This window comes from Lissotriton helveticus, chromosome 4_1, assembly GCF_964261635.1.
Source record: "Lissotriton helveticus chromosome 4_1, aLisHel1.1, whole genome shotgun sequence".
In the NCBI taxonomy this organism is placed as follows: Eukaryota; Metazoa; Chordata; class Amphibia; order Caudata; family Salamandridae; genus Lissotriton; species Lissotriton helveticus.
Genome location: NC_136063.1, coordinates 551,406,265 through 551,433,521, shown reverse-complemented (window position 1 = coordinate 551,433,521; position 27,257 = coordinate 551,406,265). Strand labels below are relative to the sequence as shown.

The following is a 27,257-nucleotide window of genomic DNA, read 5'->3' as shown; positions in this document are numbered from 1 at the left end:
GAGCATGATCTACCTGGTTCATAACTTTTCATTAACAATAGTGTGATATTCTGTGTCGGTTTGGTTTTCTTTACAAAGAACCTGTTAGTATGGTTGTGGACACTTGGCAGTAGTGATGTCATAGTGTTGTGCATGTTCTGTTCTGTGCTTGGGTTTCCCTGCAATGACACTTTGTTCTGTTCAGGTCAGGACTAAACTGTGTCTTTGAGGTCCTGCTGGGTCGTTACGAGTGCATATTCTTTGAACACAACCTTGTGTGCTTGCTTCTGCTGGTATTTGAAGCACACCTTCTTCATTCTGCACCACTTCGGCTTCAGCAGGTTCAAGTGACTGGGAGAAGTCAGCGGAATATTTGATCATCGTATTTGAATATGATGGTAACATACCGATATATTATTCAAAAGATAATCTACAAGCCTGATCGTGTAACGTCCACTAAATCGTTTAATAAATTGTGGTCCACTTTAGTAATATGCAGAGTTACTTAGTGGTTTAACACAAAACAATGGCACATCCCATTACATTTTGACAAGGGCCCTAAACATTTCACTTGGACAGGTTCCCTCATCGATTTTCAAAGGTAGTGGGCCGTGTGGGCTTCCAGAGGAGTGGAGTCTATATTGCTATTCACATTTGTACGTGCTTTTTCAGAATAAATCCTTGATGGTATTCGAATCCCACCTCACGCTTAAGACTCACCAAGACGTGGATGCAACAAGTTAGGAGCACACTTCCTTGCCTCGTTCTCAACACCTAGTTTCATGCATGACATCTAGCCTTGCCCACAACTCCTCCTAGCCTATGTGTCGTATCATTCGATTGATCCCGCTGGGTAGCGATGTGGGCTGTTTCTTGTCCATGTGGGAGCGATGGTCCCATCTGTGTCCTATGAAATTGTTTTATTACATCTACAAATAGTCCGAGTACATCATTAAGCCATTACTTATGGGTGACACCTCAACCAACAGCTTTCCTACCATGTATTACGAATGTAGTGGCTAGCTACTTAATAAGTCCAAAGGTGCTTTATTGTATAGCAGTGGATATGAAGGCACTATACACAAACTACTGTACAGTGCAGCTCGGAGGTTGTGGTTGCCCACATCATGCCCTCCCCTTGTTAGATTTAACAGTCCACCTAATCTTGTTTCGCCTACTGGAACAGTCCGCAATGGAATAGGGCATACATTATTGCTGTAAGCATTGCATAGTTCATATCTGTAAACCATCATGTCAATGTAGTACTTTCCATATGCACACGAAAGGTGGCCCTGAAAGTAGGCCTGGGCGGTAAATTACGTTCCGCTTGTTCGCGTTCTCAAAATGCGTGTTTGTGAGATATATTTCCCCCAAGCACGCAATCAGCAATTGCGAACAGGAAAAAAGCATCGCAAACAAGCAGTTCTGCGGGTTCGCGAATTTTCTGCGTGTTCGCAGAGATTTTTGACAGTTTTGCGGAGATTTGCGTAACGCGATTGCGCAAATTCCGCCCACCCCTACCTGAAAGAAGTCATTCTTGCGGTTTAGGCCCCAGCATGAATATCTGCATTTCTGTCGAGCAGTGGGAAGCACTGCCGGCCTTCGAAGGCACCGTACCCACTTTGTCACCCCCTGACAGAAGCCTTTCGAGTTTAGAAAGGGCACATTAAGCCGCTCTCAAGCAAGCTGTCTGCAGGGCGATAAGGAATGAAGCGATCCAGGCCCAAGCTCATTGGCTCCTTATCGTCCACATTATTGCCTACCATTACGTGTTCGTGAGGTGTGATAAATCTCACGCGCGTTTAGACTCCTCTTTTCTTTCTTTGGCTCGCGCCGGTGCGTTTCTCGCCAGTAACCATTTAATATCTTGCCTCTGAAGACAGCTACTCTGAAATCTCATTGAGGGAGCGTGCCAGCCTGTCCTCTGCTGGTTCAGAGCCCCTTACTGCAGCAGAAAGGGTAATACAGTTCTGATCGAGCTCCTCGGCATGTTTACATTTTTTGGGGGGCGGTGTTAGGGCGCAGTGGCCCCTCCAGCTTGGATGGAAAAAGTTGGATACGTTTTACTCACAAACCAGCATAGTATAGGCTTTGAAGATGAACTTTGTGCCATGGGGTGGGCCCGAACAGCCTTGTTTACAGAACCAGAGCTCGAGGTCTCTGCTCTTGGAGTGCCCAAATACAGCACAACAATGATAAGGTCTGGGCAAAATGTGATTTGCACTGTTGTAATCGGACACATTGCGACAATTTTGCGTTACTCTTTTGACTCAAAATGGCATGATTAAACCCGTTTGCATAATTGAGTAATTTGGGATAAAAATCCTACTGCAAGAGCACAGGAACAATGAACCAAGTGGCATGATTGATGCTGACATTCGTTTTCTGTTGCTTTAAGCGTTATTTTCTCAGCCTCAAAATGCATCCTCGGGTCCAATTTGGACAAAATGGAGCATTTTGCTCTAAGAAAATAGGGCTAAATGCTCAGTTGCGCTCCTTTCAAAACTCTGCCTAATTTTGCTTAATTTCGCATAATTGCAGTACAGCAAATTACACGGGTTACGTCAACACTTAGGACATGTGAAGCAGAGGCGTAACTAGAGCCAAATTTCGGGGAGGGTGGAGGAATTTCGGGAGGGGGTGTGGGGGGGGGGTAATTCTTCTAGTAATTGACCGAGTGGTGATGCAGAGGCTGCAATAAGACGGACGGCAGACCCGCCAGCCCACAGCAGCTCAAAAACTGTCTGTGTGTGCCCGGGAAGCTATCTCAGTCCGGCCAGACACACACGACTAGAGGTGTGTGTGTGTGTGTGGGGGGGGGGGGGGGGGAGGAGGAGCTGGAGCCTTTTGAGCCCTATGGGCGTTGCGCGCCTGATGTAAAGCTTCATCTTTCGATGGTTATGCACGTGGAGGGAGGAACTGATTGTGAGATCAAGGAATAATGATCCCTCCATCCATCAGAGTTGCATATAGCTGATTAAGATGTTCAGAAACATTTTGAGTCTAGAAAGAACTGCAGTAATCTGGAATCGACTGTCTAAGGTCCTGTGCAGATTGTGTTACATAGAGATGTTGGCTCTTTCTGCAGTAAAACATTATCAGTGCATGTTTCTATGAATCAGTACAGGCAAAACGGGGATTTCAGCGGTGAATCTATTCCTTTTTCAGTAAAAGGCACAGTACAGGCAACAATAATGAATCTTCAAAATGTGCATGCAAACACGTACACTTAAACCTACACAAGAGCCAGCCATGCAAGCAGTCTTCACACAATATGCTCACTGCAAAGACTGTCAGTACAAGCATCTCTTACAGAATTAAGCGGTATACAACCGACCGAGGCAGTGCGTGCTTTTGTCTTACCCACACCGCCCCACACAGGGGCTGCTCCCTCGCATACAAGAACAAGCTTCTTTCAACCACAGTGGACACTTCCCGTACACACTGCATTCTCACACAGGGCTCCTACTTAGGTGGTGTCAACAAAAAGATGATGGGATACGTTGGCGTCCATTGTCCTGTATTTTTGGTGTTACCTGTTTAGTCAGTGCTTTTTTGGAATGTCTTTTTAAACCACATTATTTAGCCTTGCACCGGGAAGCTAATATGCTTCGTGTGACAGTAACCTTATTCATGAGCTCAAAGTGAAGGTATGAGGTCAGAGGCCACACCAATCTTCCTTTACCCTTTCTATATGACCTGCCTTGTTTGTAGTTTTTTCAAATGTTTACATGGAATAGTCGAGAACAGTACTCTTCTGTCCAGTAGGCACTATTTCTACAGTCAAGAGAGGCTCGAACAGGCATCTAATCGCTATGTTTGCTTTGAAATGTTCTACAAAACGACTTCGGGAGTGGAATAGATTTTGAACTTTCCATACTTGATTTTAAAGCAGAATGGTCTTTTTGCTTCTTTTAGAGTTTTTGCCATGACACTCTTCCCGAGCAGCCTCCTCTGTCCGTGGTCACTATGTTCCCCTAACTTTCCTTAGAAAATTGCTAGACACAATCTATTCAATCTGACGAATTGTCTGCTTGTCTCTTAATTGAATCTCTCTCTTGTCTCTTTCTTTGTGACTATTTTCAAATATAGTTCTCATTTACTCTTTCTTGTCATGATCGGGTTCTATGAGTGTTTCCCCTTGCAAATCCTTTCTTCCGATTTTTTGTAAAACTGTTATGGAAGTTCTTTCCAACTTTCTCATGGATAGTTGCCATGTCAAGAGTGTGCACTGGATAGACAACTACTGATTGAACTCAACATATGAAGGCTGGTATAATCGTACAAAAGATGATGAACAACAGAAGATTTACACCATGTCCTACTCATGCTAAACTCTAGATGGCACCCCTTCTACTCCCAAGCGAACGTTCAGATTGTATGAGTGCAGTCTGACAGAACTGAACATGAATCCACAAATAACTAATTCATGCATCATACCTCCTGCTATTTGAAACTCCTCAAAAAAATGCTATATGACTTGAAAGAAAAACCTAGAACTCACTTTAAAAATTGAAGCACAAATTCATCTTGGCAGTGTAGTCTGTCCAAAGGTTACCCAAAAACGGACGGCTCATCAAGATTCAAAATGCCACAGGCTGATGGGTAACATGCACCAGTAGGTCCCACTTGATCCCAGAACTAAAACTACACTACCCAAAAGTCAAGTGACAGATCAAGTTCAGAATGTCCCCATAATCACAAAATCCTTTTGTAAACTTCCCCATTCCCGCCCACTCTCCTATCCACCCATCCTTCAGTATCTACAGGCAAGTAACAAACCTTAAATTCCTGCCATCCACTTCTGTCCATGAATAACAAAGTGTGATAGTGCCCAAATGACTATTCGGGTTATGCTTGATGAGGATGCCACCTCCTCCAAATCACTGATAGCTTCAGATGCACTTTTAAAAGCACAAATGACAATCTCAGAACACATGCATTTTGAATGTCTTTATATACTACAACAACAAGTAGATCTCAATTTCACATAGAATGATGCAACAGCATGCACTATTGTCAAATTGTGGTTTTAGAATGCATCTTAAAGAGACTGCCTCTTTGAATCCCTGAGTATTACCTGATTATTAGCTCACTATCCACTTACTGCGCCGAAGTAAAGATAATAGGATTTTTGGATCACACACACACGTTAACTTTTATTTCTCCATGTGTTTTACCGCGACTACCTCAGTAGAGGCCAGGTTGTCGGCTCAACCTACGGATAGGGTGAGTAGTTACACATTGTAAGTGCATACACATTTTCTTCACATTTCTAGTGTGTTGCTGTGTATTCACAAGTGTCACTAATTTGTTAAACAATAGGTATCTGTATTATGTGTAAATTGTACATGCATCAGTGGGTAAGGTAATTAATTAGGTTCACTGTTGTACATCATATACTTATTATCCCCACAGGTTATAAGACATAAAAAATTGATTTGCAAGGTAAGACTTAGTATTTCTTCCATACGTATATATATGTAGTGTAGAAAAGGGAATCTCGCCGACCTTGATAAGAGACCGAAACCTGGTATGGGCTGTTGTAACAGTTGGAACAAGTTGGCAATTTATAGGATGAATGACAAACTCCCATTTAATCCATTTCTTTTCTAATCTTTAATCCTGCCCTGATACTCTTTAATAAAGGGAATTTCTTCGGGTATTCAGAGAGGCAGTTTTAGCAGTATTCTGGATCCATAATTTATCCAGTAACATTTACTTTGAGCTCCCTCACCCTGAAGCCACCCTGATAGTACTTCCTAATCATGGTGGGACGAGTCAGACTATGATGAGACATACCTCAAAACTATGGGTGGTGCGGCTTTCAGAAATATATATATATAATTGCTTTTCTAAGGCTCCTGCTATTTCCATATTTAGCTGTTTTATGCAACACATTATTGCATTGTTTGTGTAATCGATAATGTTAATGAGGATGTGTGATTGTGGAAATAATCCTCTTTCTCTCTCTCTCTAATTGTAATACACAGAACCGAACCTCTCCCACATCCCAAAAAGGCTAAAGTACTGCATGTCCGATTCACAAATATTTTGCTTTTAGTGATCATGCCTGACTCTCCTGAAATGTAGTTGTTTTACAAGCGTAAGTCACAGCAGAACGTTTGTGAATTGGGACCTTATTTTTGGGGATAGAAAATGGTGGTCATTGCAGAGTGATCCTTGGCATGCATTGCAACCATAACCTGAAAGTCACGGTATGAATTTAGGGTAAGGTTATTGCTTGACTATGCTAGAGTTAAAACACAAAATAGTGCATTTAGAATTTGGTAGACAAACTCTTCAAAAGTAACAGTAAAGATGATCCCTGCCAAGAAAGCTATTTAAATGGCACATCTTTCATTTTAGAGGTGTTGGTTAACTTTAAAGAGACTTCTACTTTATAGATATCTTCAATACTGAACCCCATCAAAGAGTCTTGAATGTATATTTGAATGTGTTATTTGTATAGTGCAAACCTAATCAAAAGTTATCATAACAATGCACTTGGTCAAAGTCAAGGACACAGTTGCAAGTCTTCTGTGAATTCGGTTTTTTCTTTTCTGTAAGTTTACTAGTTGCAGGTAATCCTATGTTTGAAACAACACTCTGAATACCGTTTGCCCACTCTGAGCCTTTTTTATTGGCTAATTGCAATGTATATTTTGTTTTTATTGGCTAATTGCAATGCATATCTTGTTTTTATTGGCTAATTGCAATGCATCTTTTGTCTCCTCTGCAGGATTATTGTGCCAGCAAATTTGGTGCTGTGGGCTTTCACGAATCACTGAGCCATGAAATAAAGGCTGCTGAAAAAGATGGCGTTAAAACTACTCTTGTGTGCCCTTACTTGGTGGACGCGGGTATGTTCCGTGGATGCAGGATAAGGTATGATTTTACTCCCGCGCCTCCTCTCCATCCCATCCACCTAGCTGCATTAACACAATCAAGTTGTAGGTACCAAGCCGCACCTCCCCCCTCGAACCTCCCAAAAAATGCATGACCCTTTCCCCTCACTTTGATTAACAGCTGATCTGTCAGTTTTGTGATATATATATATAATATGTCAAGGCATGCATTGCCTGTCGGTTGTGACCATATGGGTTGATGTAACTCCAGGTAGCCATATTACATATTGGACGCAAGTTAAAATGCTGTGAGAAAAAGGAATGGAAAAATGCACACAGTCGAGTAACCGCCTTTATTGGGTCAACCACAGGACCATCCACACAACTTATCTAAAACTTGTAGTAGAAGGATGCCAAAATAATGGGCGCTTGGAGTGTGACCTATGGTGTTTTTGACTCGCTTTAGGATAGAAGGTGGACTCAGACCTTCTTGAAACCAGATATTCACAATAAAATGTGTGGTATTTGTTTTGGCGAAGGGGGTATAAGATACAGTTGGTGCTTATGGTCCACACAAGCCTAAAACCCACTGTGGTTTGATTTGCAGTTTAATATGTTTTTCTAAAGTGAATTCACAGCACTTGCATGAACTCAAGTCACAGCATTAATCCTAATCTGCCAGAGCGTGACTGTTGAGGTTTGGGGCCCAATTTGCAGTGGTTATATTATTTTAATTGTTTTTCTTTAAAAATCTTTAGTGGTAAATACGAATTCCACTGTTCTATTTTCATTATGATCAAGTGCAGCCATTTGGTTGTAGTTATCTCCAGAATTAATTCTTCCGGCTCCCATCCCATTAAAAACAGGTTAACTATTAACAAGCCACCGCTTTTCCGTAAACGCTGGTACTTTTTGTGATCTTAGAATTTCCTTGCATCACACTCAAATCTGTATGTTGGGGCTCACAGTGATTATGTATATATACGTATCCTCTTCCACCATGTAACATCAGTCGAGTTTTGATTTTTACTAATATATATTACTTATCGAGGTTTTCAGTCCGCCTCTCCATCTATTGATCTATGGATCTGTTGCTGTTATTTAAATGTTTTGTTTACTCCCAAAACAGCATGGGGCAATAGGTCAACTCACTTCAGCCATTGGATAATTCACTGTGAGTGACTGTATGCTGCTTTTTCACAAGAAGCACACCTGCACACAAAGTGGTTCCACCTTCAATGCCAGGGAAATACAATACCGCAGTAATGTGTGCATCTAAGACCCAAACATGTTTTGCTTTTAGCCATGTTTTCTTTTTTGCTTCTCCTGCAGTGGTTTCACAAAAGCCATGACAAAACACGCATTGACGAAGCCAAAAGTAGGCATCTAACTCTCGACCTATTGGCTTGCCAATGCTTGTTTGCTCATGTCTCGAAGGGAAGCAAAAAGGGTGATTTTTGTGCTTTGAGTGCATTGTACCAGCAGATATTACGAAGTGTAAGCGCTTGGCACACAAATTAGTAACACATGACATTTGACGTCTTAATTCTTTAAACCGAAGAAAGGATGGTTTTGTAGCTGTATTAACATTCCAAAACTTAAACACCTCACTATTTATTTCTTTATTTCACCTTTGTAAAGATAGAATGTACAGCATCTGTTCTTTCGTATTTGGAAATTAGCTACACTAGCTAGTTCTGGTTTATGATTCACTTAGTTTGAAAATCTACCCACCCCCCCCCAAATGTTATGTTATGTTAATATTTATTTATAGAGCGCACATACACCCATGGGTTTCTTGGCGCTAATATCAATGATCCAGATAATTCCTTAGACGTACATCTGCTTGAATAACCACGTCTTCAGGGATTTTCTGAAGACCAGAAGATTGTCACAGTTCCTAAGTGAGATAGGGAGGGAGTTCCATAGGGTAGCCGCCAAAAACGAAAAACAGCAACCTCCTTGCTTTTTCCTTTTAAAGGAGGGAATAGTGAACAAATTCAGATGGGCTGAGCGCAGGTTGCGTTGTGGTTTATAGACCGTGAGCATCTGTAACGAATTTGGGGCCCTTGCCCTGTAGTGCTTTAAAAACTATACAGCCAGTTTTGAACGTGATCCTGTGGGCTAGTGGTAACCAGTGAAGTTTTTCCAGACCCGGTCGGGCTGATTGCCATTTGTGTTGTTTACATATCAGTCTTGCCACCTGATTCTGCACCATCTGGAGTCGTTTTAATAGTCCGGCTGGAAGCCCGAGATATGACATTCGAGAAGTCCAGGCGGGAGAGCACTAAGGCAATTATTACCTGTACGAGTGCAGAGTGGGTGAGCAAATATGCGATTTTCCTAATTTTCCTTAATTGGAAAAATCTGTAAGACACAATAGCTCCCAACTGACATCTAAGCGACAGGTCGGCGCTTAGAATAACCCCAGACTCTTAACTGACTGTGAGGCTATGGGTGGGGCGCCTATCTGTACAGGCCAGAACTGGGGACCCCAGCTGGGATCACTCTTCCCAGGCAGGACTAGTTCTATTTTGACTGGGTTGAGCTTGAGGTGGTTTAGGTCCATCCACTTTTGAATATGCGTCATGGTTTCCTGAAATTCTTCGAAGGAATCTGGTGTATTCAGGGGAAAGATTAGCTGCAAGTCGTCAGCATAATTAAAGATGGTAACTGTTGGAACTGGGGTCACCAGTCCCCGAGGGTAGCATGACACGAGCGGGTAGGCATCCGAAAGCTTACGTGTAAAGCGACCATACAGCACACACAACCACTGAGACAGTAAAATGGGCACGCAATGACTGATGCCACTCCAGTGAACTTGTATAAAAAGCAAGTAACTTTTATATAGAGCAGGAGTAGGGTAAACAAGAATTCACAGTATTATTAGCTTATTAGTTTTCTTCAAAATTCATATGTTTCAACACTTGGCAATGAATACTAGATGAATAAATATTCCATATAAGATAAATATTAAATATTAGATAATATTAAGTAAAAGAGAACCACAGGCCTGACCTCAGCCTTACTCCTGGTCAGCACCTGCAAGGATTACATCACAAAGGCAACCAAATGACATTGCATCTTAATAGTTCTGTAGGCATATTACCCACTTCTCACCAAACAAGGGTGAGCGTTTCACAGCAGTAAACATCTAAATAAATAACTGTAGGCTTCCAATAAATGTGGCACTAAATGGGTGAAAACATGTCATTGAGAATACACGTCCCCTTGTGCAGATGCCACCATCTCCCTTATCAGGAATAACCATGTTAAGAATCACTCCCAGTAGGAATAAGCATTTCCTAGATTAGGGCTACGTATTTAATTAGTTATAATACATTTCTATAGGCCAGAAAGAACATTCTCCTTGAGCAGATTTCGAACTCCCTACGAAGCCAACGTAAAACATTTCATTAGGCCAGAATTACCCCACCTCATCAGGTAAGGATAACCTTCCATTGAATGTAGAACAGTTAATTAACCAGGGTAAACCATCCCAGTAGATAGGGACACCCCTTTCAATAGTTATCTATAGGCCCTTCAGGATTGCAGAACTAAACAGGACTAAACATTTCCTTTTGCACAGAAAAGCATTTCCTCATGTAAGGGAAAACATTTCATGTAGCGAGCATAGGCATCCCCTTAGGTAAACATCCCCTTAGGTAGACATCCCATTGGGTCTGAATTACCTTGCATTAGGCCGGAATGTAGAACGCTTCCTTAAAGATCAGGCAACATGTCATTATGCAAAAACCCACATTTCATTAGGCCAGGATAACTTTTGCAATTAACTGGGGGTCAACATTTCATTATGTGAGCAAAGGGAGCAAGTTATTAATCGCTGTAGCATCAATAACCAATTCATCAGGAATATACATTGCATCAGGGCTAACCATTGCAGCAAGGAGATATTGCATCAAGAATAAACCTGGCATCAAACATAACCATTGCATTAGCCAGCACTAACCCGGTATAAGGCCCAAAATGAGCACTTAACTTTACTCCCAGGCAGGGATTAACCTTAGTGACCCAGCAGTCTCTTAACTTATTAACCCTTCTCAGTGGGCAAGAATCACCAGGGCCATAACAGACCCCTAGCCAGGGGTTAATTCTTAAATAGGTCCAGGCCCATTTCAGGTGCTTTTATGGGTCTAATCCTGGCCAACAGGGCCCAACTACAGTTTCTCCAGGAGGGGGGGGGGGGGGTTCTCAGTCTCTCCAACCCCCCACTCCGGGAGTTACCTTACTCTTCGGCTCCTCGAGGAGCCTTTGCGGAGGAGGTTTCCGTAGAATTTCAGGGGGGCGGGGCTCGGCTCTCCTCGGAGCCCACCCCCCTCCAGGATGCAGTCCCCTTCTGCAGAGCCGGTGATGGTAGGGCTATTGCGGAGCCTCAGATACAGTAGAGGAGGCTTCGCGCTGATGATAGACAAGCCCCGGGTATGGTGGACCGGTCAGGGGAGGCCTGTGCTGCTTCGGCGCTCTTCTCGGGCCTCCCTCCAGCCCCGGGGCAGTTCTGAATCTCTCCCTGCGGTGGAGAGAGGCTCACGGCACCAAATGCAGGAACTGGGGGCGCGCCAGCCCGGACCAATGGCTGCGCGGCGCCCGACGGGGGCGGGGTAGAGAACGTGCCCCCCCGTCACGTGAGGCAGAGGTCGGCTTCAGGCCTAACAAGGCCTGACTGAAATACGCGGCGGCCTTCCTCAAGCTCCGGAGGCCGCCGCGGTATCTCCTCACAATTGGGCTGGGCCGCGGTGGCGATTTCGGCCCCCTACAACTCAGCGGCGGTGGCCCTCTCCAGGCACCGGGGGCCGCCGAGGATGATGACGGTGCGGGGAGAGGAAGACGCTCCTGGCACTCACAGCAGCCACACGTGGACAACCGGGGCGGTGGTGGTGAGTGTTCTTGATTAGCGCCTCTGTCCACAGCGCGCTCAGAAGCAGGATGGCAGTCAAAGCGCCGCGAGGGTCACGGCAGGACAGAAACGTACAGCGCTTTACAGGGGCCACCACGGGGGAGGCGCTGAACGGACCACACAATCTCGGGTGCCACAGCTCTTCAGGAGCAGGTCCACAGATTACAGCGCTTGTCAGAGTTAGCGCTTCAGCAGGCAATAGGGTTTCTCAAGGCAGCAACCTCTTCCAGCACCTCAGCGCTCCTCACAGGGACAGCAGGAAAGCGCTGCGTAAGCAGGGCAGACAGCACTATCAGCGAAGGGATCCAGCGTTTAGTAGAGATAGCGCCTGGGCATTCAACAGGTTACAGGCTACAGCGCTTGGGCAGCTTCTTTAATAGCGCTTCAGGTCCTCCACGCCAGGGCACAAAGCAGAACAGCACTCGGCCATTCCAGCACTTGGGTAGTTTCAGCACTAGCGCTTCACAGGTAGTCTGTTTCAGTGGGAGGCAGTTCACAGTTCAAACAGGATAGGCCACATGACAGTGGCAGATCAGCAAAGGGGACCCAGGTGGCGTCAGGGAGCGCAGGGGGGGTGTCTCAGCGCAAATACCTGGTTGATCCCTCAATAGTCCTGTGAGTAGAAAGGTTTCTTCTTGGCGCTTTATGTTTCTCGCGCCCTTGTAAATAGCAGTTTCTTGGTTCCTTAAAGGGGGGTTGAGTTGATGGCTGGTATCAAATCTCCTTAGCCGGTCACCTCAGGAGGACTCTGGGCTTCCCTCCCGCCGGGCCAGATCAGGGGGGTAAGTTCAGGATTCCTCAACACTTGGTAGGCAACACCTAAGCCCTGTCACTCCCAGTATCATAGGTCCCTGACTAGGCCCCACTGCCTAAAACTCCTGCGTAGGTTCTCCCCCAGGTCTGTGTTCCCTCAGTCTGACAGGAAAGTTTCCCTCCCTTTCCTTATATAGTGCCAGTTGACAGTTGGCAGTGGCAGTTGGTGTCACCTCACCTGTTCCAGAAGGTTCCAGGAGGTTCTAGGAGGTTCCACCATTCTGGCTATGGGCAGGCTGGCAGGCTAGTATTGATACATTGTTTGAGGGTTCCAGCCAGCTCCTGGCCACTAGAATGCGCCTGAAAGGACCACGCTGCAGTAGCAGGGATCAGGGGCAGCCATGTTAGGGGAAGAGGGCACCTGCACCTTAACATTAGTTTAACATTACTTAGGGCATCTCCACTACACAAGACTATTAACTTTTGGTACAATAAGGGTCACCCTAAATTAAAGGAATAAAAAGCGAAACATTTCTGGGGAAAGGGCCAAGTCCTACAGTAACATTCCGGCCTTTTAGAGAGTAGAGCAAGGGTCTTAGGTATAGGTTAAATAAAAGTGGCGAGAGTGACGATCCCTGTGGCACTCCGCAAGAAGAAGATAGTTTCTGAGCGGTGAACGTGCCGAGTCTCACTGACTGCGTCCGCCCGGAGACAAACGAAGCCATCCAGTCAAGCGCGGTTCCCCTGAGGCCAGCCTGCTCGACAAGGTTTAACATAATGTTATAGTCGACCGTGTCGAACGCGGCCGACAAATCAAGGAGCACCAATGCCTGATGGATATCTTTATCTGCATTAGCTCTTAAGGTGTCTTGTACTGCAAGAATCACCGTTTCCGTAGAGTCTAACGGCCGGAATCCGGCCTGATTCTGTTCAAGGTAGTCCGTCTGCTCTATAAAATTTGAGGCATCTGGACACGTGGGCCTCGAGGAGTTTAGACAGGAAGGGGAGTAGGGAGATGGGTCTGTAGTTCGCCAAGTCTAGTGAATCTGCACCAGGTTTTTTCAGTAGGGGGATAAACGTAGCGTTTTTGAATGAACCAGGGACCTTGCCCTGTGAGATTCGTTCAAGAGTGAAAGAATGGTCAGGGGCAAGGCTGAGCAGACCTCTTTCAAGATGTGAGGGGGACACCTATCGTTAGGGGATCCAGAGTTGACACGAGATAAAAGCTCCAAGAGTGTTTTTGGGTCAATAGTGGGAAGGGTATCTAGGGTATGTGGGTTACAATACGTGTTGTCCCTAAGTTCTGAACTGGATGAGTCTGGGATGCTCCTTTTTAGGTTTCGCCTGGCCGTAGCACTGCGCAGCAGTGCTCGCGCAGGCGAAATCTTATGTTTACCAGTATGGGGCTTTGTCCCGCCTCTCTCTTCCATTGGCTAGCTCCATAAATGAAGGCTAGCCATTGGAAGAGAGATCTGTCCGTCATTGTCGGAGCAGATTCGTGGGCGTTCCGACGATTTTTACTCATCCCGCCCCTTTTAGAACGTCATTGCGGCAGTGGGCGGATGTTTTTTTTTTTTTTTCGTCTCGGCATGTTATTGTCATTTCCTGACGTGTCTGTTTCCGGGATGGGCTGCGCGATTTTAGTGGTCCTGCAAGGTCTCGCTGGGAGGGCCGGATACTCGACATGCACAGACGGCCCTGGAAGCGAGTCGGAACTCGGATAAAGACCTCACGCTGACTGGAGTTGAAGCAGGTACGGGGGTCGTTTGACTGGTGACTTCGGCCTGCTAGTGAGAGTCTGTGTGGTGTCGTGTATTTTGTTTGCTCACAATTGTCACTTTTGCATCATGTTTCAAAGTTCACCCTTCCAGTTTGCTATATCTGCATGAACATGGGAAGCCGCGAACGTTTAGCCTTTCCTTGTTTTCTGTTGCTTTGGATGAGAGTTGCTCAGCTGTGGCAGCAGGAAGCACGCGCCTTGGTTGTAAACATGGGCAGGCAACTTTCAGGCTGCTGGTGGACAGGCGCTCGAGAAGCTCCTACAGTGTGACTTGAGAGACATTGGTAAATATGTATCGTGCCACGCCAAAGGTGGCTAAATGTATGTTTCCATGCATTACATTTCTCCCACCGTGAGGATTTAAAAAAAAATCTCCCAGTGGCTGGCATGCTGTGCAATTCGTGCTGTTTCTGTGCGGTGTATTTTCAAAGGACCTACGGTATAACAAGTCTTCTCAGTGTGTGTAGTTTCTCTGTTTTAAACCGCGTTTGCAATAGCACGCGACTCGCTTGTGCTTCATAATTGCTGCAATGCCGCTCCCGGTGTTTTAAAACAGAAGTTTCAGCATGGTGTGTGAGATGAACACGTTTTGATACTGCCCGATAAAACCATTGCGCAGCAGTGACCGCACCTCCCCTGACTTGTATTCACTTCCGGTGTTTCAATTGGAACTATCGGAGGCTGCTGAATGCTGCTACCTCAGCCTTCGTTCAGCCCTTCTGACCCAGTTTGAGTGGCTTGTGTGAGATGGTTTCAGGTACAACAGACACTACTGTTTTCCAGTCGTAGGCTTCTCTTTCGTTGCTATGCGACTGTTCATTTGAAAAAAACTAACTCGTAGAGAATGCTGGAAAGGTGTTGTACTGGTGGCATGATTCAGTGACCACTGCCTTCCTGTATTAGCCATTTAATTTGAACACCCACTGCATTTTTCAGTTTTTGTGCCAATCCATTCCTCTTTCTAGGGACTGAGTTAACAAAAGACAGTGGTGCTGAGTCACAAACGCATTTCAGTACTTGAAGTAGTTGCCCAGGGGTAGTCTTTTATGTACTCTTGCATGTCTTTGTGAATGAGCCCAAACACACAATGTCCTATTAGTACAATAGCAAAGAGACACACTCCTTACTGTTTGCACTAGCTTTATATGAATACTCCCTTAATGCTCCCATTTTACACCAATATTTGGGGCCCAGTTCTCAAAGGCACATGAGTACGTAATTTACGTGCTCAAAGTGACCAAGTGATTAGGCCCAAACATACGAATATTTATGCATCTGAACTGCATCCATCGCTGTTCGTGTTATCCTCAAACTTCGTTCTAAATAAAACGGGCATTAGACAAGAAAAGGCATGGAAATTAGTCAATTTCATGAAGTGGAACTATTCCTGCATGCTCTTGAAACAAGCATTTGTGTAGGGGCTATGTTACAAAAGCGCTTCGAACGCACGAGAGCCTGCAGGGTAGCTCAGTCGGGGGAGCGCCTGCTGCAGCGGTCTTTGTGTAAACTACATGTCAACATTTTGCAGCGGGGCAGGTTTGTCCAAGCCTTCCCTCCCCTCCTCCTGAGTTCAAAACAGTTGCCCCACTAAGATGGGTAATACTGTTATTGTAGGTACTGAACAGACCAATGTTAAACACTTAAACTCAAATTATTTTGAAAATTGAGTTCCCCTAAGCAGAAGTGGGTAACATCACGGTATAGATTATTACTTTGAAAAAAAAATTGTTTGATTGAGGCAATGCCTACAATTCTTGCCTCTTATTTGTTGCCTTTTCCTTGTGACGAGCTGATTTTTTCCCCATTGGCATCATATTATAATTAATCCTGTAAAGAGCCTTTTTCCTACTTTGTAATTCATGATTTGCTTTTAATTACCTCAGGGTACCTCATGTTAAGGTAGTTTTCGTGTGTTGCGTTAGATTGCCTTGTGTCTTAGCCTGTTTGGAATTGTCTTGCTTTTTGTGCTGAAACGTGAGGCATATATTACTTTGGTTTATTTTCTGTTTGTTTCCCTTTGGGTGCCCTGCTTTGTCGCGTGTTGCCTTAGTTTGCCATGTGTTGCTTTGTGTCAAGTCTTGTCGTAGGTTCTCTTGTGGTGTTTTACTGACCCCATTAGTTGTCTGTTTGCCGTGTCGCTTTAGTCAAGGCCTGCAATGCCTTAGGTTGCCCTGTGTTACCTTAGCTTGACTTGTTGCTCTACTTTTCTATGTGTTGTCTTTCATCGCTCAGTTCTTTCTGTGCCATATGCGAGAGATTAAGCTATTGACATTGTAAATGACAATGCCATTTATTTATATGTTTTCAAAACTAACACATAAATAAAAAAAAATGTAATTTACAATGCAATAGCTCTAACTTTGGCAAAGGCGAGACCGTTGCATTGAAATGCTTGTTATATTAGTGATTTTATCTATGAAGAACTCATTAAGTGAATTGCAGAACTCCTGGGTGGGAACCTGAGTAGGAGCCGTTCTGTCGCTCTTGCAAAGGTCATTTACTATTTTAAAAATGTCCTTGGATTTATTTTGAGAGTGTAGTATTTTCTTGGAGAAATATTCAGTTTTGCTTTTTAGAATGGTTTTTAAATATTCTCTGCGAGCTGTAGTGTATTTCTCCTTATGTTGTGGGCAATATTTCATTCTCCAGGTTCTTTCTTTCTGGCAAAGTTCCTTTTTTAAATTCCTCAGTTCAGGGGTGAACCATTAGTGGGCCTCCGAGCTACGGGTGCGGGAGAACTTAACCACTGGAGCGTGGATGTCTGCAGCCTCCAGTAGCCAGTCTGTCATCTTTCCTTCCATAGTATCTACTTCATTGCCTAGTATAGGTTGCTTGGATTTTAAGGTTTCTATGAAGGCCGATGTATTTACAGAATTCCATTTCCTGGTTGTACCTCCCATCTGAGGTGTTGATTTGATATGGCCATCAAGAGTAATCCTAAACTGGATTAGGTGATGGTCCGACCAAATACAAGGCGAGATGGAAGGAATTGATAGTGGTAAGTTATGGGACCATATTTGGTCCAGTATGTGGCCCTTTTCATGAGTGGGAAGGAATATATGCTGAGTCAGGTTGAGGTTCGAAAGCAGTTCCTGCAGTTCAGCAGCCTGAGGTCCACCTGCGTCGTTATTAAGCAAATAGTTCAAATCCCCAACTGGGAGGACTTTCGGGAAGTTTACTACTAGGGAGGCTATTTGTTCTCCTAAAGATATTGGAAATGTAGTCATTGTTCGAGGGGGGACGGTAAATCAGTACCAGTACCACAGCGCCATTGTCTGCATCAAGCTTGATGACTAGGTTCTCAGACTCTGTGAGGGTGAGGGTCAGAAATTTATGATTTTTATGAATAATGGCTGCCACCCCTCCACCTGATTTACCTGGTGGGCGGTTGGTTGCTAGAATATAATACTCTGAGGGAAGCGCTGCTAAGCTGTCAGGTAGTGAATCTTGTGTTAGCCAGGTTTCTGTGATTAGTAGGATATCTGGTTTGTCCGTGGCTAACAATAAAAAGATATCTAATTGGTGTTTTACCAATGAGCGAGTGTTTAGATAGGTGCACCGAAGTTCCAGTTGTGATTTTACGATGGGATCGGTGGCAGTAGGTAATACATTCCCAGGAGCTATGCCCGTATGAGATGGCACAAGCCGAGCAATGCCGTTAGTAGAAATTCGGCGAAGTGAGTTCGTAGCTAGGGGAGGGCAGGGATGTGAGAGGGAGCCCAGTGCTTTTAGTTCCCCAGCTGAGTAAGTCAGGGTTTGGCCATGATTCCTTGCCCCTTGCGCTGGCCTGTGCGAGCCTGAAATGAAATACTGTATATTTACCCACACCTGCCGGTGAACTTGTCTGTTTTAAGAGAACCTTCATGGATGTTACCCTCACACCTGGGGTTCCATTGTGAATTTCTTGTAACCCTCTGTGTTGCCTTATGAATAACTAACTGATAAACCAAAGATCAGTAACAATCACAATCTTTTGGCCTGAAAAAATGTGCAAAGCCTTTTTTTTATAGAACCATTGATGGTGCACCACAGTTTTGGTGTGAACTCGATAAAAAAAAGGGCTACGTGGAAGTGGTATGGGTAGTGTGTGACCTCTCGCAAGAAATATGTATCTTCTGCTCATAAAAAACAAAGCATGAGAACGCTCTTCTGCAGAACAAGCCCAGTATCCACATGCTTATTTTCCCAGTGCGCCAATATTTATTTTCAGTGACGCAATGGTTGTGTCCACAGCTTAACTTTACCCTGAAAGAAACTGGTTTTAGAGAAAGTCTTCTAAAAAAAGCAAGCAATTCGCAGGCCCAGTTTTCTTCCATGTGGCGAGCATTACACAGGCATTAATGAACATTAAAGCGACATGCATCCGCTCACCGATCAGACTGCATTTTTATAATTGAAATATTTTCTTTCAGGAAAGAAATTGAGCCCTTTCTCCCACCATTGAAACCAGATTACTGTGTGAAGCAGGCCATAAGAGCAATTCTTACTGATCAGCCTATGATATGCACCCCTCGACTGATGTACTTGGTCACCTGCATGAAAAGGTATTGTTTATTCTTTTTTGCAATATACTAGTTTCTTCAAGTGCAAATCTGCTACTTCTGTGTTTAGCTTGGATGTGTAAGGGTGTTTGCATCATTCAGGGAAGAGTTACTGAATTATGTACATCTTGTAAGGGGTTTAGGTTCAGCTGCCACCCGCCATTTGCTTCTTTGGCTCAAGAGTCCTCAACCATTGGTTTGAGACCTTGTCAAGGACATTTTAGATTAGCCACGAGTATTTGCAATCGCCTTAATTCTGTTGGCTGTTTAGACTCTTTTGCATCTAAAAAGTATTCTTTAATCACATTTAATTCTTTATCTCATAGAGGTTTTGCCTACACGAAGCAATTCTTTTTTCTAATTTGTTTTGCACAGCAAGTGACATGGTTTTTCTTGCTCGACTGTTCAGACTCATTGTCTTTTAAATGTGTTTGCTTTACCAATGCTTGTTAATCAGTGTTTTTAAAAATTCCTACCACAGGGAGACCTGTTCTCTGGAATACGTGCAATGTAATGGAGAAACCCACTGTTTGTTGGACATAAGGCTGTGAGGTTTTTCTGAGTCGCTGGTGCCAGAAGGGGGTCAAGCCCATTAGTTGGTGGTCCCACTAAATAAAGCGCAATGCTGCCCTCCAACGAAGCGCCGCCTCCAGTGTCCCAGATTGGGTTGTTAGGGGCATTCAACCCTCATAAAGCAAATCAAGAATCCTCTCGCAGCCCAGGAGATGAAGTTCCTAGCAGTAGGCAGGGTCCTCCCAGCCCCTTGCAAACCACTTGTTTATGGGCACCAAATGTGTTGCTAGATAGTACCCGTGGATGTCGGACATATCAAGTCCGCTGTCGAAGGTAGACTTTCACTCTGAGCTGAAAGCCACCCAGTGGTGCTTGCCAGCCCACACAAAGGATGTGAGTCTGTAGATCAAGGAATGGAACCACCTCCGGAGGATTGGATAGTGAACGTTCGTTAAGACCTATAAACAACAGGGGAGGCACATCATTTTAAAGTGTGATACGCCCCATTTATTTATTTATTTATTTCGGTATTTATAAAGCGCGACACTCATCCCAAGGGATATCACGGCGCTATGAACCAAGAGAGACTACTGAGGCATTGCTGGGGGGGTTGTGTTTTAGGGAAGGGTTAGGTTTTAGGGAAAAGGTGGGTTTTCAGTTTTTGTCGAAACTGAAGATAGTTTGTGGTGTGTCTAAGGTCGGAAGGTAGGTCATTCAATCTTCTGGCTGCCAGGTAGGAAAAGGCGCGGCCACCTGTTCTGACTTTGTAAATACGCTTAGGTTTGGCCAGAGCTGATTGACTTGAACGTAGATTTCTGTTGGGAACGTAGAAGTCGATCCTCCCTTGGAGAATTGTGGGGCCAGTTTTGTGAAGAGCTCTGTGCGTGTGGCTTAGTAGTTTAAAGGCAGGTCTCTGGCGCATCGGTAGCCAATGAAGTTTCTTTATGCATTCCGATGCCGAGTCTCGCTTGCCTTTATTACAGACCAGTTTGGCCGCCTGGTTTTGCAAGACCTGAAGGCGGGAGAAGAGTTGTTCGTTCATCCCTTCAAATAATGCGTTGCCATAGTCCAGGCGGCTAACCAGTAGGGCTTGGGTGACTGAGCGTGTGCAATCCAGGGGAATATCTCTGAGAGAAGTTTGAGTATGGCAAAACCCTTCCCCCAGAGTGATCGGACGTTGTCCTTCATGGACAGGGCATCGTCCATGATGATCCCCAAGTTTCTCGCGTGTTGTTTTGGAGCGGGGGCCAGTCCTAGTGTAGGTGGCCACCATGTGGCGTCCCATATAAGTTTGGCTCCCCCGAACAAGAGAATATCCGATTTGCCGGCGTTTAATTTTAGGCAGTGGTTGTGCATCCATAGGGCCATCTCGGAGAGACAGTCGTGAAGCTTTTTCTTTGTTGTCTCAGGCCCTTCATCCATTGCCACCATCAGCTGTGTATCATCAGCATAAGAGCATATGCCAATGCCCCACTTCCTTCCAATTTCGGCCAGTGATGAGATATAGACATTGAAAGAGTGGGGCTCAATGAGGCCCCCTGGGGGACCCCACAGCCGATGGTGTTGGGTTTTGAGTGGAACTGACCCATATGCACTGCCTGGGTACGATTGCTCAGGAAGGATCCAGTTCAGTGCTGTTAATTGCACTCCTTTACTCAGGAGTGTGTTTAGCAGACAGTCGTGGGAAACCGTATCAAACGCCGCTGACAGGTCAAGCAGTATCAGTGCCACCGATCCCCCTTGATCAGTGGAGCATCTGATACTGTCCGACTCTGCCAGCAACGTTGCCTCGGTGCTATTGTTAGCTCTAAAGCCGGTTTGAGATGGATCCAGGAGAGAGTTATCTTCCAGATACCGGGTCAGTTGTATATTGACCGACTTCTCCAAGGCTTTGGAGAGATAGGGAAGCTGGGAGATAGGTCTGTAGTTCTCTGGATTAGAAATGTCGGATCCTGCTTTCTTCAAGAGGGGGGTCACGGAGGCGTCTTTCCAGGCCTCTGGGAAGGTAGCGGTGGTTAGCGACTTGTTGAAGAGTTGGGTGACAAGGGGGCAGGGCGTGGGCGCGATTTTGGAAAACACGAAGTGGGGGCAGGGGTCAGAGGGGGATCCGGATTTGACTGTGCTCAGTAACGCTAATACCTCCTCTTCAGAGTAGTTGAAAACTAGTTAGACGAGGTGTATTGCCTAAGTCGAATTGGTCGTTGCATCTCTCTGATGTCATTATGTGCTCGCCAGGGTTATCCGGCTTGCTAGTGGTATTTAGGGGAGTGAAGGTGGAGTATATTCTATTGATTTTATCGGAAAAGAAAGTGCTGATGCGCTCCCAGGCCTCGGGTGAGGGTTTGTGAGGTGCTGGATGGTTTGCTAAGCTCCTTCACTATTCTGAACAGTTCTTTTGCGGAGTTGCTGTTCTCATGAATGCGTTGAGTAAAATACGCCTTTTTTGCATCTTTAATGGCTGAGATGTATTGTTTCCGTTTGGTAATATAGTTTGCTCTCACTTCACTATCTTTCATCTGTCTCCATAGATGTTCATTTCTTTTGGCATTCCTTTTTGAGTTTCTTGAGGTGAGGGGTGTACCATTTCTCGTTTGTGGTTTTTTTCCTCGATTCCCGCATGGGGGCTAGTTTGTCTAGCGTTTGCCGGATTCCGGCATCTAATAGAGCGACGTCTTTACAGACGGGAGAATCATCCGCCGGTGTGGTGGCTATCTCAATAAAATAGTTTTGAAAGTTTGATTAATTAGCCTCCAGGCTCTGCTGGACATGTGCGGGGTAGTTCTGGGCTTCAGAGGTTTCCCGGGGAGTTTAAATGAGAAGGATACTATGGAGTGGTCGGACCAGGATAGGGGTAGGATTTCTTTAATATCGGTCGACTCAATGTTGGTGAATAGTAGGTCTAAGGTATGGCCAGCTGAATGTGTAGGGCCCACTATCCACTGCTTCAGTTGTAAAATTCCCATGTCGTATTCCAATTGGGGTTCAATAGCAGTCTGCTCCATCTGCGCTGGTCACAATCGAGGGTCGAGGCTATTGGTTGAAAGTTAAGGGTCAAAGCCAGGTCTGGGAGGCATAATATAGAAATCCCAACACGCATGAAGTTCCTCTCAAGAGGTATGTCAGGGCACCAGTGTTGTTCCGCAGCATCCCCAGTCACTTCCACCAGGGAGGATTTACGTGCATTAACTTAGAGGCCAGAGGCCTCCCCATAAAGACGAAGGACCTCCAGGTAACGAGGGCCAGAGGTCATGGGGTCGCCAAGGGAAAGGAGAATCTCCGCGTAGAGCACTATCCGATCTTCGAATCCTCCTTCCCATTATCTGAGCATTGCAGCGTATCAGACGGGCCAACAGTTCTATAACCAGGTGAATGGTAACATGTGCCTCTACAGATCTGGAACAAGGGGGACAAAACGCCATCGATACAGGCCCGAGCAATGGGGGTAGTGTACAGAAGATGCACCATTCTGCGAAATAATGGATCGAATCCTGCTTGTAGGAGGACGGTATTAAGGAATGACCAAGAGATTGTATCAATAGCCTTATGAAAATCCACCAAGATGAGGGCCTGGGCGCCATCGTGGCGATGAGCTTGTGAAAGAGCCAATTGCACTCGACTATTACAGTGGCGGTTGCTTCTACCCGGCATCAAACCACATTGGTCCGGATTAATAAGGTGTGACAGGGTTCGGCTCAGCCTAGTTGCTAGGATTTTAGCAAAGACCTGATGTCTGCATTAATAAGGGAGGTCGGGCAATAGGAAGAGCATGGGTCTGTATGAAGTCCCTCCTTGGGCTTAACAACGATAGTAGCACAGTCTAGATCTGGAGAGGGGGAATAATATCTGCTGTTACTACTCTGCAAAGAAGGCTGGCTGGTGAGGTATCAAAATAGCACAGTATCTCTTATAGTATTCATCTGGGAAGTTGTCTGGACCAGGGGTCTTCCCCGATTGGAGCCTGGATATGGCCTGGTCGGCCTCCTCACCCCTAAAAAGTTTGTGTAAATCGTGGGCCAGGGAGCATGGGATGAAAGGCAGTGGAATTTCCTAAAGAAGGGGTTTCTCAGTCTCTGGGGGCTAATGAGGTGGGCACATTTCATAAAGGTCCAGATAGAATGCCACAAAGACCTGTGCATTCACCGGCAGGTCTTCCTGAAGATTGCCAGCTAAGTCTCTAATGGCAGGCACTATTCTAGTTAAAACATTGCTGGTCGCCAACCATTATGACAGTTTACCAGATTTGTCCCCTGATTCATAGATCCGTTGGGTTGAGGCCATTCAGCACTGCTTTGTCACTTTAAGGGAGACCTGTCGCAGTTTGGACTGTGCTACTGCCAGTAGGCTGGTCATGTCATCTGTGTTGGAGCCATGAGCCCAGTGCTCCAAGTTAAGAATTCTGGCCTCTAGATCTGTTAGCTGTGCTTGGTGCAGGGATTCTCGCCTCTCGACATATCCTTTGAATAGTCCCCTCAGGGTGGGTTTGCCCACTGCCCAGAGCGTTGCCGCCGAGGTTACGGGGCCCAAATTAGTTTGAAAACAGGCTTATGGTTCCTCTTCTGTGAAGGCAGCACACTCTGGGTCCATTGGATGCCACACTCTGCATCCCCAGACTGGGTGTTGATCCCGTGGCTGGGCACCCCATTCAGTAGGAAGGGGGCATGACCAGATATACCATTCAGAAGAATCCAGATTGAACGCAATGATAGGAGATCTGCTGACAGCAACCACAGCAGGTCAATCCATGTCTCTGTATTGTGGGCTGCGGACTGATGGGTTTAGACCTGCAGCAATGGGAGACATGAGCACCAGGCGTCTCAAAGGCCTATTCAGTCCCCCCCAAGCCACTAGACGTGCTGAGTGAGCCCGCCTTTCAGAATGAGGGGCAGTTGAAATGTCCGACTGGAGGCCCAGAACTGCATTAGAGTCCCAGTCTACAAGGGTAATTCCAGGAGGAAGGGCCACTAGTAGAGAGCTGAGTGCCTGCAGTGTGTGTGTGGGGGCTGCAGCAACTGCAGGAGAGCATAACAAGAGGTAAAGTTGGTGTTGGGTAGCCATGTGTCCCTCGCCCCCAGTACCTCCCCAGAGGCTACTCATGTACTTTGGTGATTGTCTGTGGAAGTGACTTGTGTTGGAGGAGGGCACCTCCCTTCGAAACTCTGATAAAGCCAGAGTGGCAAGCTCTGTAACCAAATCGACCAAGGAAGACCAGTGGAAGCCCCAAAGATGTTACCTGCAAAAGAACAAAATCTGGCCTATATCGCTTTGATATAGCGCAGTACTGCAGTTCTCTTTATGCGGTCTAAGAGACCGTTAACATTCCAAGAGAAGTTCGTAATCATTTAAAAGTGTGGTATAATGGATACATAGCAGTAGGACCTGTCACAAACTGGGATAGTCTGCACGTGACCACCCAAAAGTCAAAAACGTTATATTGGAGAGCTTGCAAAATGAGTACCTGGAAAGTAAAAACATTATAGGTAAATAATTGTTCCACAAAAACCCAGGTACGTTGCCACCTAACTCCCTCCCCACCCCATACTTCCTCCCCTGAAGCATCTGTCGCCCGCAAACAAAACCTGATTTACAAGAAAGAGAACAAGAAAGTAGAAAACTAACTTTGGAGTATTCAAATGGCAATTCATGTCAATCATAAGGCGGATCCCATGCCTGGAAACGATTGGTTAAGTAACTTGGGGTGACTCCCCCTGTGAAGATGTCCAACATGTAATCGGATAAGCCAATATCAAGTCCAAACATTCTAACATGTTACACACAACCCCTATCTCTTCCCTCCAATGGGCAGAGGTGAGCCTTGAGCGTCACCAGCCAGTCTCATTGTATCGCTAGCCCTGCGGCATCCAGACACAGGACTTGAAAGAGGGAGGTTAAATCGAAGAGTCTGGTACACCATCTAGGAAGCCAAAAAGTTGCGAGTCATTGTGCTCAACAAAAACTGGAGTCCCCTCCACCAGAGGTGGGGTTGCTGGGATACCCACATCTTGTTGACTGGCTCTTAACTTAAGGGATCTGGAACTCTTTTTCCCAGCTCCCTGAGAAGGGAGTGGTTGGGGGGGGGGCACTCATGCAGCCCCAGGTCCATCCGATTTTCCCCCCTTCCTCCCCACTCCGTGAGCTGCAGCGATCATCTCTCTGTGGCGCACTCCCAGGCTTGTTGTGCAGTGTCAAAAAAATAGGTACAGGATTGAAAGATGCCCTTGAGGTGGGCGGGGAAGAAACCATGTAACGGACATTGAGAGCATGGAGTTTCTGTTTCACCTCTTCAAAAGAGTGCCGCCTCTGTTGAACTGCCTTAGTAGAAGTCAAGAAAATCATGACCCTGTGGTTCGCATGTCAGAGATCCGGCAGGTTCTGAGCTGCGTGCAGGATGGTGTCCTGGTCTTGAAGATTGAGGAGCCACAATTTCACTGGATGGGCTAAGGCTCCGGACAGGGCCTTCTTAGTTTGGGTCCGGTGCGCTCTCTCAGTGACAAAAAGGTTGGATAGTTTTACCCACCGGGATCCAGGATCAGAACCAGGTTTTAAGAAGTTCACTCCGCTCCATGCTCTCCACAGCTTCAGGAAGTCTGACAAGGTGCACATTTTTTCATGCGTAGAGCGATTCTCCGCATTTCCTGCTCTTCCATCTATGCCATCAATTTGGACACCTGACGCGTAAGTGTTACTATCTCATCCTTGGTCATTGAAATCGTTGTCTCTGTTTTGGTCGCTCTTTCAGCCACTTTGCTTAGGTGCTGGCACAGAAGCGAGAGGTCCACCCGGAGGCCGTAAACTTTAGTTTCAACTGCCTCTTGTGAGCCCTGAATGACCTGAAGTATCATGCCCAGATCTGACGTCAAGTGAGGAGGGGCTAGGGGCCTCAGCAGCTTCTCTATTATCTGATGTCGGGACCCTATACTGGTCCTTGTTGGTCTTGGCCAACGCAGGTGGAGTATGCTTACCGTGCCACACCATCAAGTATACCCTGGCCAAGAATAGCCGAAAGTGCCTGCTTGCCTCAAGGTAGCTTGAGCAGGAGGGATAGTGGAGCTATCTATCGAGCGATCTCACTGTAGTGTATCGTTTTGTCCGATAAAGGGGACGATGCCCGAGTAGGACAACAGTAGGATCTAGGTGCATCGACCCGCTCGCCCAGGGGCAGCTCTAGCAGTCAGTGGTATCAATCTGAGGCGGAACCACAATGCCTCAGAAGGGGGCTAGGTGACGGACTCGAGGCATAGCATAATTAATCTGCGGTACCCTGGCACTCCTAGCTGTGGCGAAGCAGCCACGTCTAAGGCGTGCCACTGTGATGTCCCTTTCCAAGGGCACCAGCACACCAAGGCTTAAGTTAAAGACCCGGCTGGGTCCCACAATCTGTAGTTCGTGGGGTTGGTCAGACAGACAACTCAAAGTCAAGAGCACACCCCACCTCTGATGCGGACCGAGTAAGCAGAGGCAACAGCGCAACAGCATACACGCCTCTAGAGATGAACGGCAATCCCGTCAGCCCGGGGGTTAATCACACGTGTAGGGCAGCCATGAATCAAGTTTGTACCCTAATGCTGTTGTCCGCCGCCTCCCCCATGGTAACGATCTGGGAGGCAGGGCATGGCCAATCCTCTTTCTTACAAGGTTGCAGTCAAAGGAAGAGACTCCGGAGCAACATGACCGCTTCCAGATCAGGGAGATCCAATCTAGAATATGCGATCAGCCGGCATTGAATTGGCAGGGATGCTGTCCAGAATAGTAGAGCCCCTTGTAGACTTGCAGAGCATAAATGGGGCCTATGAGGGGTAGCAGTCAAGTTGCCATATATGATGCCTTTTCCCCTGTCCCTTAGTCAAGGAGCCCCCAGGTCATTCACCAAGTGCAAGGCAAAGGGTTCCTCTGCTGCAAAGAGTAGTGCTATGCAGCAATGGACCGGACCA

At 46.0% G+C, this 27,257-nt stretch overlaps 1 protein-coding gene across 1 annotated transcript in view; it reads left to right on the top strand.

Moving 5' to 3' along the window:
- RDH10 (retinol dehydrogenase 10) overlaps positions 1-27,257 on the top strand; it is a 117,355-nt gene that overhangs the window by 81,444 nt on the left and 8,654 nt on the right. The window contains exons 4-5 of the mRNA XM_078687142.1: positions 6,722-6,867; positions 18,688-18,819. Of these exons, the coding sequence (XP_078543268.1) occupies positions 6,722-6,867; positions 18,688-18,819 (278 nt within the window). The remainder of the gene's footprint in view (positions 1-6,721; positions 6,868-18,687; positions 18,820-27,257) is intronic.